General features: G+C 44.2%; 1 protein-coding gene across 1 annotated transcript; it reads right to left on the bottom strand.

The window, feature by feature from the left end:
• Positions 1-1,665: 1,665 nt before the first annotated feature.
• On the bottom strand, positions 1,666-7,818 carry ATP4B (ATPase H+/K+ transporting subunit beta; the record flags this gene model as incomplete). The annotated part of the gene is made up of 7 exons (XM_080358086.1): positions 1,666-1,827; positions 1,981-2,073; positions 2,800-2,856; positions 3,945-4,144; positions 4,844-4,957; positions 6,106-6,234; positions 7,707-7,818. 7 exons carry the CDS (start codon positions 7,816-7,818, stop codon positions 1,666-1,668), a joined length of 867 nt encoding a protein of 288 aa, XP_080214212.1.
• Positions 7,819-14,322: the final 6,504 nt, after the last annotated feature.

Raw genomic sequence — 14,322 nt, 5'->3', positions numbered from 1 at the left:
CAACAGTATCACCCCTGCCAGCCTGCCCCTTTATTCTCACCCATAGACTCTCAACTTGCCCCTCATCCATGCCTGGACAATACTCAATACATCATATTTGTTCTCTTGTGTAAAGAGCAACTCCACCACCATGCTTGGCTGATCTGTCTTTCCTGAGAGGATATAGCCATCCATGACCACATTCCAGTCATGTGAACTGTCCCACCATGTCTCTGTAGTTGCCACCAGGTCATAATCTCCTGCCCAAACACAGGTTTCTAACTCCTCCTGCTTATTCCCCATGCTGCTTGCATTGGTGTACTGGCATTTCAGAGAGCGAGCCGAGCACACCCATTTCACCCTAGGGAGATGGGAAAATGGGCAATATTTAAACTTTATAGACAACCTTGAATTACTTTTGAGCATGAATTACTATATTATAAAAAATACTTTATTATGTCATTGTTTTCCATATTATTTTGAAAAGATGTGCAGGAGGAAACCTGTGTCCCAACAAGGATGTAAAATTGATTTTCATTCAGTCTCTTAAGGGAAAGGCAAAGTCCCACTATAAAAATTGAAACATGAAGAGCAAAGGGGCAGAGAGGAAAAAATCTTCTATGAGAATGCATTTTCTTATTGTTTCTGAAATGCAGAATGCCCAACTTTTTTAAGAAAGGCTTAAATGCCATTTTTGGTTTTGAAGCGGAAATATTGACCTCCAACTAGATTCTTTCTGCAAACTGTCTGTCTGAATGCCACTGTAATAAATGGGGTTCACCTGTTGTATCTTCCCACTTCCTAAAATATCTGGGCAGTGAAGGTGTAAAATTTCTTCTCTTGAATATATTTTTTTCTGTGCAATGTTTATCCTGGACTTAATGGAAGTAACCTAAAACTCATCATAGCAATTAAGGGCTGTTCTACTGAAAACAAACAAACAAAAAAACGCCACACAACAAAAAACCAAACTCTTTATAGTTAAATGAACAGTTGACCTGGATGTAACTGGACGTTACAGTCCTACTGGTCATTTTTATTAAGTTATACAGAAGTTGTTAAGTGGTACAATAGAATCTGTAAGCTTGAGTCCAGATTTCAAGTTCACATCTTTAGTGGTCGTTAATTTGTCAACTAAAAAACAAATCTGAGTTGGCTGACTAGTACAAAAAAAGAAACAGTGCATTCAGATACAGATAATTTGAATGTACTTTTATAATTGTATACAAAACAGACTGAGAATTTTATATTACTTGCTAGTATTTCAAACGATTTCTATTCTAGCTAATTATTTCTCAATATCCAAGATTTAGTATCATACATCAATTATTTATTACGGTTTCAAAAGTGACTGAAAATGATATTTTGGTTCTATACTTATTTTCTTTGAAGGCATAGCTGTGCATGTTAGCAAAAAGCTTGTTTTGTACAAATATTTGCATGAAGGCAGCAGAATACCATACCCAGGGAATAGGAAGCTATGTACATTGAGATCATCCTCCTTCACACACTGCAAGTGGTATCTTGATTTTTAGCTATAAGGGTCATCTTTCAGCAGAAAATGTCTCTTTTGCACTGTAATTTGTGTAGATTTATATGGAGATCATAGAAAATAAATAGAGGTGAATGTGATAATAGGTAAGTTCACTTTTCGCATATGTTTCTGAGTAGTGTCTCGTTTGCGGCTCAGTCTTCTATTTTCAGTTTAAATTCCACTTTTCCTTCATACGGATCGTGAACATTATCAAAGGTAATTCCAGCTCCAATGATTTTGCATACTATTTTAACTTCTACATTCCTCGTGATGTTGAGAAATTTCACAGCCACCAAAGGATTGCTGTAGCTGGGCTGGGAAGGGAAAGAAAAAGGCAATTTTACACCACCAAAATAAAGTCTTAAAATTATCCTTCTCTCCAGTTCTCGTAAGGTTGTGGCAGCGCTGCATACATTTAACCTTATACAAAGGTAAAGGAAGGTAATATGAAATTCGGGAGCACCCACCTGTGCCTTTTTCCCATAGTAGGGGAAGTAGTGCAGGTTGAAGGTGCCGTTCACGGGGTAGTAATCCACCTCCAGCGGGCGAGACTCGTCACCCTGTGTGGCAAGTAAGAAGGTTTTGTTGGCTGGGCAGTTGTAAGCCAGCCCTGGGCAACTGTTTTACTGCTTCAAAAAGCTGTGCAGCGTGTATTAAAATTCAAGTTCAGCTGTCAGTGCAGCACCACTGTTATTTTTCAAATAAAAGTGGAAATCTGCTGTTACTATTGCTAAGGGAAAGGGGCAAGTGTTCTCTATCATGGAATCGCAGCATATCAGGGATTGGAAGGGGCCTCGAAAGATCATCTAGTCCAATCCCCCTACTGGAGCAGGAACACCCAGATGAGGTTACATAGGAATGTGTCCAGGCGGGTTTTGAATGTCTCCAGAGCAGGAGACTCCACAACCCCCCTGGGCAGCCTGTTCCCGTGCTCTTATAGCAGCTTGGTGAATGGGGACCTGCTGAAATGAGCAGAGAGACTGAAGCTGCTTCTCTGATGCGTGAACTTCACTAGTGGGAGCTGGAAGCAAACAGCAAATGTTCTTTTCTGCAGCACACAAAACCAAATTTTCAGGTGATCTAAAATAAAGCAAGCATTTTTTCTTTTGTTCTTAGGATGTCTGCTGGTGCAAGAATGGGTACAAAACTGAAAATATTCGCAGTATTTGGCCAGAATGATGTAATTTCCAGAGCTGCAGGGTAATTTTTTTGGTCGCAACTGCACTTTACTTACTGTAAGATTTGCAGTGCTTCAAATTTTTGAGACTCAGACCTCTTACACCTACCACATATGTGCAGTCCACTCTTGGTGCGGTGCCGTTGCCAGGGAGAAATTTGATAATCTGAAATAGAAAGCACACATTTGGTCATCTTGGAAGATGTTTGGGGATAAAAGTGAGCAAATAATTGAGCTTCAAAGGATGCTTAATGTGTGTCTGCATAAGACACTGGCAAACAGATCGGCTCATCTTACGTACCTGGGTGAAATGCCATGTTGTAGCTGGGTATTTAGAACCGTAGGAGACCTTATTGTGGCCTTTCAGTACTTAAAAGAGTCTATGAGAAGGATGGGGACAGACTTTTTAGTGGGGCTTTTTGTGACAGGACAAGGGGTAATTGTTTTAAACTAAAACGGGAGATTTGGGCTAGACATGGGGAAGACATTTTTTACACTGAGAGTGGTGAAACACTGGGCCAGGTTGCCCAGAGAGGTGGTAGATGCCCCATCCCTGGAGACATCCCAGGCCAGGCTGGACGGGGCTCTGAGCAACCTGATCTAGTTGCAGATGTCCCTGCTCATTGCAGGGGGCTGGACTGGGTGACCTTTGGAGGTCCCTTCCAACGCAAACTATTCTATGATTTTATGATTCTATGTCCTGAAAAAAATAAAGGAAGAATGGAAGGCTCCCTTTTTTGATCTCAAAAAACCAAAAGCGTTGACAGTTTTTACTGAAGGAACTTCCACCAAGCTTTAATTTTGTTTTGCAGGTTCTGCTAAGGCTTTTCTTTGCAGCCTGGAGAATTTAGATGTGCAAGTATCACCTTTCTGAAAGCACTTCAGTTACTGTCACATCGTAACACCTCAGCTGAAAGCACGGGATCACAGTATCGCAGAATGACACTGTTTTATGTACTAATTTGTTGGATGGGAGCACTATTAATGAAACTAAACCAAACCCAAAGCCTTAGAGAATGAGTTTCAAGGTCGCTTTACCCTGCATTACTTTCCTAGGGATGGTGACCAAGTCTTGCTATTTCTCTGGTAATTCTCCAGTCTCTCGGGAAAAGCACAATAACTTTTCTTCCCAGTACAAAACAGAGATTAGAGCCCATGGCAGCAGATGATACAGCAGCTCCCCAGTGGAGACTCGAGCTATCAGAGGGTTTTTGGTGAACTCTTTCTTGCTCAGCATCTCGAGTGTCTACTTACCCTGTTCATTTTTATAATAAAACATGGTTTTCCTTCTGGAAATCCAAAAGTCGGATCTGCGATGCCTGAGCAGTTTTGAAGCATATCTGAGGTAAATTTGCAGGATAGTTTTGTTTTATTTGGGCCGTCAAAGGTCTCCTGGAAGAAGTATGTGTCACTGGTGCAGTTGATGTTCAGATGCTGAGCAGCTGGTGTGTATGCTAGATGTGTGAAGACAGAAAGAGAAATTCCCCTCTGAAGCTTTCCATATATGTTATATATTCCAATATCAAGCTGGAGGTTATACCATGGGAGACTGTACTTCAAGTGAAGTTGGATTTAGATGGAATGAGGAAAGTTTCATATAAAGTCAATTTCAAATGTAATTTTTTTCAATATGTTGTTAGGGAATAGATCCCTAACAATGTGTGTGAGAATCACAGAAATATGCTATTAAGGCTCACAAGGAACATATATTCAGATAAGAACAGGCGAAGGGAGCACTTCACCTACACTGACAGTGCTCTCTACTGGCACTATGCAATGGCTTCACAACACTTACTACAGTACTTTGGTATTTGTAGTAATGGACAGTATGAGACTAGTTTTGAAGACCTTTTTTACCCTATTCCTTCAAGCTTTCTAATAGCCAATGTTATTAAGGCTATTCAAGATTTAAAAAAAAGAATAGTTAAAGCTCTGAAGCTGGGCTCTGCTTTCAATAGACATGTTTACACGTTTGGTTTATAGATTCATGAAGTGACTTGCTCCTCCCTTTCAGAAGAGGCATTTTCCACTCAAAATTTGTGATTTCAGAAAGACAAATAGAAAGTAGAAACACTGACTTAAGGTCCTCAGACTTACTACGGGAAATGTGACAGCATCTTTCTTCAATATAATGCAGGAAATCTCATTTTTACCTTCCAGAAAAGTTCGAAGAGTTGTCACTAAACCTTCCCAGGTTTTGTTGTCGGATACGTTGTAATAAATTCGTAGTCCTCTGTCCCCGTAAACGTCGGGTCGTAAAGTTACACCTTGGTGGGGGGGAAGAAAAGGGAAGGCAAAGCAGAGGAGAGGTGCCAGGCACAAAATTATTTCTTTAAATGGACAATAGTGATTGTGCTGCATCAAGACTCGTAAGTGTAGGAGATCCCCGGGCTTTGCTGGGGAGGTTTTAACCACATTTAGAAATGTTCTCAGGTCTCAGTTGTTTAACCAAAAACTTAAAGCCTCCACTGCTGCTTAACTCTTTTCATGTATGTCCGTATTGTTATCAGAACAGCTTGTGAAATCATTCCAGCGATCACACTGGATTTGCCCAGGACTAGTTAAAAATAACGGTGATGCTAGTCATGTCAGGTTAAAGAAACAGATCGTACTGCAGTGGGAGAACCAGGCTTTGGAAGAGCCAGGTTTAATATTTTACAGGACGTATTTTGCCAGCAAACACGGAACTTCCTGAATATTGGGAAAAGAAACTTCAATATTCAGCAGAAGGCAAACAGAATACTTTCTAGGGCTATGCTTAGAAAAGGCAGGTTTTTTCCTTCCGATTGTAAAAATGGGCCATTAGGGGCTGAAGTTTTAGCAGTACACACTGATGATCTCTCACTGATATGATCTCATCCCTCCCCAGTCTCACTTCATGTCTCACTTCAAATCTTTATTTCTAATCCCGCGTGTCTTTGTCTTATTTTTATGTGCTTGGCTGCTGGTACAGCACATCCCATCAGGGAAGGATTCTTGCTCTCCCAAGGAACTTTCCATGCTGCTGGTAAGTGTGGAAATACCCACCGTGGGCTGCTCACCCCAGTGCCATTTGGTCTTGCTGGGCACCCCGAAACCCTTGGGGGGCTGGAGCAGAAACCAGGGTTTCCCCAGGGCCTGACCGCTGCCCATGGGGAGTGGAGGTGTATATTTGTATACAAATTATAATATATATATAATATGCTAATATGTAACACATACAATGTATAAAATATATTAAGATGGACAGAAATATATAAAATTAATATAAATGTATGTATAAATGTAAGCCTTAAAGTGTTTTCAGGAGGAGGTTAAGCTTTTCAGGGATTGTTTGAAGAGAATCGACCTGATTTGTTCCACATCTGTCCCCCCGATGCCCGCGCTCTGCCGATGCCGCCCAGCCCAGCCCAGCCCTGTGCAGTGGTGGCAGTACCTGGGGATTTCAGCTGGTCTTGGTAATCCGGCTCATATGGATTCACTGTCCTCATTAAACAATAAATGGAGAGTGCGAACAGCCCTGTCATCACCACGTAGAAAGCCAGGTAGTACAGGCTGATCCACACTGCGGAAAGAAATGAAGGCAAAATCTAATTTTTCAAGCAAGGCAGTGTGGCAATTGCTCCGTGGTTGGGACCGTCCCAGCAGCAGTGGCCATCTCCTTTCTGCCATTGGCCCCAGGGAGGTTTTTCCTGTAAAGGGACTGGTGGTTTAGATAATCTTTTTTACGCTCAAAAGAATATCCTTCTAGAAAAATTTGGCTGCAAATTTTTCAGTTCTACAAGGATTTTTGAAGTAGTTGGTGCTTGGCTCAGATTTTTTAAAGGTTAAAAGACTGAGTGGCTTCTTGAAGTAACTTCACATATTAAGATCATTTATCCTCTTATTAGGCATGAACTAAGTGACACAGATTAGGTATTTCTTTGAGAAAAACAAGTTGCTCCTTGTCTTCAAGGCCAGGCTGGATGGGGCTCTGAGCAACCTGATCTAGTTGCAGATGTCCCTGCTCATTGCAGGGGGTGGCCTTTGAAAGTCCCTTCCAACCCAAACTATTCTATGATTATTTGGATGACAGATGTCAGTATTTCAGGTGTGTTGATTTTAGACCTGTATCACCTCACTGCCTTTTACACCTTCAACAAAATGTGTCATCTCTCTATTTTACTCTGGTGTGAGCTGTAGAGCAGCACCCTGTTCCTGTCTGTGTGTGAACAACATGTCTTACAGGTGGCTGGTGTCCCACAACCTGCCTATGAGTGTTTTGGGAGTGCCACCAGAAACTGCTCCCTGTGATCACTGGTGTTTTGTAGCACCTTCTTCTCTCCAAAGTGGAAAGACTCACATTTTGGTTCAGTTTTTCTGTAAAATCGTGGTTTTAAGAATGGCTAATAAGCTACATTCATGAGTTTCACGGCAGAAAAACTCATCTGGAAACTTGCAGCTGCTCTTAATGGTCTGTGGGAAGAGCAGGGACCTTCCTTAGAATGATCAGGGCTGCCCTTCCCAGAAGGTACAACAGCAAATACATCGTTCTTGTAGACACAAGATTGCATTAACACACAGTGATAAGACAAGATCTACTGAGCAGACAGTGATTTAGAAACAAATTTCATAAAAGCAGAACATGTTCCTAAATAATTGGAAAAAACACTGAGTAAGTAAAATTCTTCATGTACCAGAGCCCTCTATAGCCAGCAACATTGGAATCATACTTTAACCATCCCCCTTAGCTTTTAATAAGTTAATGTGTTATGTTTTCTCCTTTTGAAATATTTGGTCCAAATTTGGTTTCAATTCTTCTTTCCTTTTTAGGAACTATGATACTTCAGTGTTTTGATCTGATTGACTCAATGTATAGGGCCACCCTAAAAGTAGCTCAGAAGCATATATGAAAACTGATGTTTTCAACAAGTATAACAGATCTACCACTACATTATGTCCAATTCATTAGGATGACCCCCTCCGCATCCTGCTCCCCCCCCCCCATTTTTTAAGCTTACCAGAAGGAAGAGAAGACTCTTGCATGTGAACACCTACCCCAGTTAATTAAGGACCTTCCCATAAAGAGCCTTGTTTCTGGGTTCCAGACAAAACGACGGAAATTTTCCATCCGTTCGCTGCAGGTCTTTTTTTCATTTAAAGTCGCCATTTTCTCACGAAATTTCCCCCAAACGCGTCCTCCTCAGAAACTAAGAAATTCAACTGGTGCCCGAACAGTCACCCAAGTAAAACACTTTGGTTTTTATACCTTCTTCTCTGCTCAAGGTCACTGAGATTACTTCTTATACCAATGAAAGCCCCTGCTCACCATTATCAACCCGCAGCAGATACAATTCTTTATAAAGGATGTCGATAACACTGGGTGTTGAGGCTGGCAAGGAAAAGTTAGTTCCTATCAAATGCCCTTCTCCTTTCTCTTGAATGCCTCAGCAGATCGGCAGAGTTACGCATTTTGCCGAGTGCCTGTAGGGCTCGCGATAGATTTGGTGTGATAGCTGTTATCAGAGCAGATAAAGAGAAGGAGAACTTGTTTCTCCCTGGGTTTGTTTTTGGTGTTTTTTTTTTAATTTCAATTAACCTGCAAATAGTGGATGTAATTCTCCTTCTACAACCTGTAGCCATCTGTTGGGTGATAAGTGATCGCAGTGAGAGGCAGTGGGGGAAAAGTGACCATTTCCTTTAGTGTTTGTTGCACAGCTGGGGAAATCAAGATCTATATTTTCCTGCGGGGAATGTTTTTAGGTGATCTCTGGCCTTCCTGTGTAACCTCATCTAGGTGTTCCTGCTCTGGCAGGGGGATGGGACTAGATGGTCTTTCGAGGTCCCTTCCAATCTCTAACATTCTGTGATTCCGTGATGCTAACTCAGCTTCAGAATGGAGCTTGCCTGCTGCCTGTCTTTGCCAATGTTCCAGCACAACACTGGAAAAGCCATAAGAAAGATGAGGGAGAGCACGATAAAGAATATTGTATAATAAAAGTTTTGCTGTACAGGTATATGGTGAGGCAGAGTGGAGGACATACGGGTGACATTTAACTCCCTTTTGTATCTCCTCTACAGCCAAACACTGTGGTGTGTTCAGAGGCAGCTGCCAAGCCCCGAGCTCTGTGCATGGAGGGGCAGGATGGAAAAGCGTCCCCAGCAGCTCAAGCGCGGGTGGGAAAGCAAAGGGCACGGGGCAAACGGCAGAGCCAATGGGCTTTCGAAACACACATTTTAAAAAGGGTTCAAAAAAGTTCCCAAAAAGCCCTTGCAGGTGCAGTGGTGTCCTTGCTGCTTGTCAAAGTTGTTCGCTAATGCTCTTACTCTCTTACTGACCATCAGTAATGCCAAATCTCCAAATTGACCCAGTGAATTCAGCAGGCCCAGGGGTTCATCCCTTTTAATTAGCGTTGTTGGTGTGTCCTGCCTTTCACTCACTTCACAGGACACACAGTTGGGGCAAAATCTTTAAAATGGGCACATATGGGAAGGTTAACTGATAGGCTTTGGATTATCTGGACATTGAGACAGCTGAAACGGAACTTGTCAGCTGGAGTAATATGGCAGGGTTATTCTGTCAGCTAAATAATGCTGAGTTTCTGAACTTAAAGAGCGATTTATTGAGCTTTTCTGCCTCAGATCAGGCAGCATGATAGTTTAGTGTAACAGCCAACAATTTGGAGTGATTTAGCGTGTTTTTGGGTGATGAAATGGAGCCAGGCCAAGTAAAAAAAGTAAGATTTACAGACATTTGACAAAGTTGTAGTTCCCATAGAAAGGAGAGGAGAATGAACAAAAGGTACGTTCAGTCATTACACCATGAGTTGACCAATATCCAGGATAAATGTGGGGGTTTCTTTAAAGTTAAAATAAGACAAGGAGTCTAGGAAATGGCCTGAAAATGATGAACACGAAACAGCTACCCAGAAGTTAAAAGGCTTGTGGAGGTAGGAGTAGGAGTTTCAGAAACGAGAGCAGAGGCATGAAGAGGTTAGAGGGAAAGCAGGGAGGAAAGTAGCGGGGCTCAGCAGGATTTAAACCTTTTCTGTATTGAGCAGGAGCCCTTGTGGTGAATTGGATGGAGGGGAGCAACTGGACTTGGTGAGATGTGGAGTTAGGAGCTTTATGAAGAGAGAACATTTTTTGCGCTGCTTATAGAAAGGTGATAATTTAACAGTACACAGAGTTCAGTAGGCGACTAACTCTAGACAACAAACTAATTACTAATAATGAAATTAAATCCCAAATTTTGTTCAAAAGGAAAACGTTGCTAGTTCTCTTTCCACGTGGTGAAGCCGATGTAGAAGTCAGCAGGGTGCAAGTATCTGCACAGGAGGAGAAACAGAACCTCTCGAAACTTAGGAGTTTGTACTCTAACGAAACTGAGGCTGAGGATCCCATACGCTCTTGTGTCTCACATTATATATCCTGTCTGTTCCCATCCGCCGTTGGCTGGGGAACCTGAAACTCTGCTGAGTTCCGCACCGCTCGCCCGCTGTGGCCGCGCAGTGGGAAGGAGATGGTAAAACCAGGAGGGCAGAGCCATGTGTGGGAGGGCGAGAAAGGCACGAGGCAGTTCAGCGGGAGAGGACCATTGTCGTCTGCTTTCATCCCAACAGGATTAAATACATTTATCAGGATTTGCATATTATGGGACAGGCAGGAAAATGATGGTTGAGGGAAAGAAAAGTGGGAGGGCCTGGCTGCTCTTAATGCTGCCGTTGCACGTAATCAGCTAACCTAGATTCAACTGTGACAGCTACATTAGGCAAGAATGAGAAAGCTAAATTATTTAAGTGGATTATTTAAATTTCCTTGTTTCTGAAATAAGATTAGTAAAGTTCAGTGATAACTGAACATGAAAATGCACCAGGTTAACAACTCAAGCTCTCCTCTGAGGAGCACAGCAAAAATACAAGAGGCAGTAAACACAGGTAGCAGCAAAGGAATCTCCTGTGGGCTCAAAGGAGAAAGTTTACCTGCATTAGGATGATCACACGCAGGAACAGGAGCCCTGAAAGACGGTGCAGTCTCCATTCTTGGAAACACTAAAAACCCAGCTGGGTGCAGCTCTGAGCAACCTGCTGTACCTTTGGGGCTGTGCCTGTATTGGGAGGAGGTCAGATTGGGTGGCCGCCAGAGGTCCCTTCCCACACAAACCGTCCTGTGCATCTATGCTCCTAATCTATTTTTAGTTAGCAGGATGTGAACCAGAAAAGGACACCTACCACTGAAAACCTGTGATAGTGTTATATGGCAACACTTTGCATTTGTTTATTTGTCACCTCCAGGTCTGTTGCTGGAATTCATGAAAAGAAGAGCACACTGCACTGTCTTCAGTGCCAAGGGAATGACCTGATGCTGGAGGTCCTACAGCCCCAGCCAGAAAGGACGGAGAACACCTGCAACAGCCCTGAGCAGGTCTGCTCCTCTCTCCCTGAGAGGTCTTCTATTGCACTAACTGAGCACAGCAGCAGCTGTCAAACCCTCGGTGGCTGTTCTGCATCATGCCCATCGAACCTCAGCCCTCACATGCACATCAACCTGATGTAGCTGCAGATGTCCCTGCTCATTGCAGGGGAGTTGGACTAGATGACCTTTGAAGGTCCCTTCCAACCCAGACTATTCTATGATTCTGTGATCACCACCAGAAACTGCACAGGCATTGTTCTTTCCTTCCTGTGCAGAGCTGCTAGAGAAGAATCAGTTTTCCACCTGTGGTTTGTGGCTCTGTGCAAATGTCTTCCGACCGCCACAGGAGAGGCAATTCAAGAAAAACAGGCCCCATGCCCACAAGCAAGTGTTCTCTGCACAGGGATTTTTCTGCCGAAAAATGCTTAGAAATGTGTGTTTCCTTGGCAGAGACAGTGTAGCCCAGCCAAGGAACCTAACCCATGATCCTGGCCATGGCAGAAGAGGTGCTCAGTCCTAAACCCCCTGGTGATGTGGCAGCAGACGCTAAGCCAGCCTGGCACTGAACTGGCCCAAAATTGAACGGTTTGAATTTCAGGGGCTTTTTATTCTTTGGATGTTTTGACATTTCAGCCTCTCCTATCAGGTCTGGTTAAAAGCTGCAAACCAGCTCCTGGTCTCCTCATTGCTGCTGCCATGGGAACCACACTCCCCCTTCTGCCCTCCCTCTCCATCTTCTCCATCTTCTTGCCCTGCTCACAGCTCCTCCCACCTCAGCAGGTGGGTTCATTCCTTCTGGAGATGAGCCCATCAGTGTAAATGTACACGTGTCCCCTTGCTTGTGAACGTGCAGGCATGTGACACTCATTTGCAATCACAGCTCTTCCTCTGTACTCACAGTGATCCACCAAATGAGGAGACTCTGGTACAGACTTTGCATGAATTTAAATGTGTTTTGCAGTGTTCTCCTGAAAAGAAGCTTCTCTTACTGCTTGTGTTGTGGGTGAAGGCAAGACTCAAAATTCTTTTCAGGCAGGGGGTGCCCCAGTGAAAGGAAACCTGACCTTCCTTCTGTGGCAGCTTGACTTCGAAATTGAAAAGTATGTATTTTCCAGGTTTATATTTATTAAATAGCTTGCCTAAAAAAACACCAACCAACCAACCAACCAACCAACCCCCAAAATCCCAAACAACAGACAGCAGTGTATGTAATTCACATAATAAAGGTAGAATCTGACAACAAGAGTCCGAGGGTGCAACCACTGGTAAATAAAAACAGCAACAAGCCTGATCACTCACATGGCTCAGCCCACCCCTGAGTACACAATGGATCTCATCTGTTTCACGTCACAAAAAGCCCCACGATGGGCTGCCTGCTGCACAGCCCTCCCCTCTTCCAAGACCTAGACCTAGAAAGAATACAAAAATATTATGTCTTTGGTGGGACCAAAGAGGCACCACGAGGGGCCTGGAAGGGACCCAGGGCCATGTGCTGCATGCCATGGATGTGAGCAGCCTGCTCCCAAACCAGGCACAGCCACGTCACCTTCATGGGCTCCTCCCTTGTCCCTCTTCTGCTTAATAGCAGCAGAGAACATGAGAGGGGCCATCAGGAGCTGCACCTTCTTATGTGCCTAAGTGTAGAAATTTCCCATTGTGAATCTGGGGGTTTTCCACTTCCCTGCAGACAAACTGACTCAGAACTTGGTGTTTCCCCTAAAAGGCTGGAGGAACAGTTTGGAATTGAAAGGAGCGAAGATTTATAATGACAGATTTTTTTTCCTTTGAGGGTTTTTCTGAACAGTATCACAGTATGTTTGGGATTGGAAGGGACCTCAAAAGATCATCTAGTCCAATCCCCCTGCAGGAGCAGGAACGCCCAGGTGAGATCGCATAGGAACATGTCCAGGTGGGTCTTGAATGTCTCCAGAGAAGGAGACTCCACAACCCCCCTGGGCAGCCTGTTCCAGTGTCTGTCACCCTCACTGAGAAGAAGTTTTTTCTCAAATTTAAGTGGAAAGCAAACAGTGAGTAAAACCTGGCTGCACAGAGCTGATGAAAGGCCTTGGTACCTTTATGTACCTGCCAAATTGCACAGGAGGCCAGGGGAACCTCCCTCTTCTCGTCTCCTGCCACTTCAGGCAGACAAAATATGGGAGATGGGAAGCTGTGGGCAGAGAGCACTGATGCCTGCGTGTGTGAATGCAGCAAATGGACCAAACATGAGAAACCTGCTGGAAGAGGAGGAGGGGAAAGCGTTGGTGCACAGAGTTGAAATCAGAGCTTCCATGACATGCCATCTGTGTGGGACAGCTGAGCCATGGGCACTGTCCATGTGCAGCTATAAAAAATATGGGATTCTTGTAGAAAGTTTGTGTGTGTGAGGGAAAACAAGCATTGGCTGACTGAAGAGGTTTGTCAAGGTAGGATGGAGTTATGTCTACTCTATGGGCTCTGCTGAAGGGCTCCTGGCCACTGCAGTAGTTTGTCAGGACACTCATTAGTGACATCTCATGGACATCTCATGGCCCCACAGGAGGGTTGCTGGTCTAACCACCTTCTTGGTATAGTCCATCAGGATTCAATCAGTGCCCGTTTTTCTCACCAAACTGTGCAGGGCTGCCCATCAGCGTCCAGCACTGTCCCTTGCAGGAATTGCAGCCACTCCTGGTCCATTTGCTGTGCTAACCCCTTGTCCTGTAGCCTTTTGTTGTGTTGGATGTCCTCAGAGCTGCTCAAACTGTTTGCTTTCCTAGGCTGGTACTTAATGCCTGCAGCGTTGACCTTGGGCTGGCTGCTGAAGGGAAGGACGGCCAAGCAGGAAGGTCACACAGGAGCATGTGGATGGAGGTGAGACCGCGGCCCAGCTTCCCCTCTCAGAACTAGCACCAGTTTTGAGGGCAGCCCAGGGCATGCTCTCCTACCCAGTCCAGGGCTGGGCAGGCTGCATTGCATTCTCCCTCTCTTGCTGACTTTGGCGTGAGGAAAACAAAGCCTGGCCTCAGGGGCGCCTGGATTCTCCAACGAAGTAATGGAGAACGTCTTTGGGACACCCATGCCATTGTAGTCATAACCAGCTGAATTTGTACCTACAAAGAGGGAAGTCAAGCTCTTTCCTCCCACAACTAGCAAGCCCAATGGCCTCTTCTGGAGCTCCATGCCTTAAAGGTTAGATCCAGCCTGAGATGTTATTCCTCTGAGATGTTTTCCTGGGCAGAACTGGATGATGGCATGCCTTGGCCAGCTGTCTCTAAGCTTC

The sequence above is a fragment of the Nesoenas mayeri genome, assembly GCF_963082525.1.
Source record: "Nesoenas mayeri genome assembly, chromosome: 1".
Classification (NCBI taxonomy): Eukaryota; Metazoa; Chordata; class Aves; order Columbiformes; family Columbidae; genus Nesoenas; species Nesoenas mayeri.
This window is presented reverse-complemented; position numbering and strand designations above follow the sequence as displayed.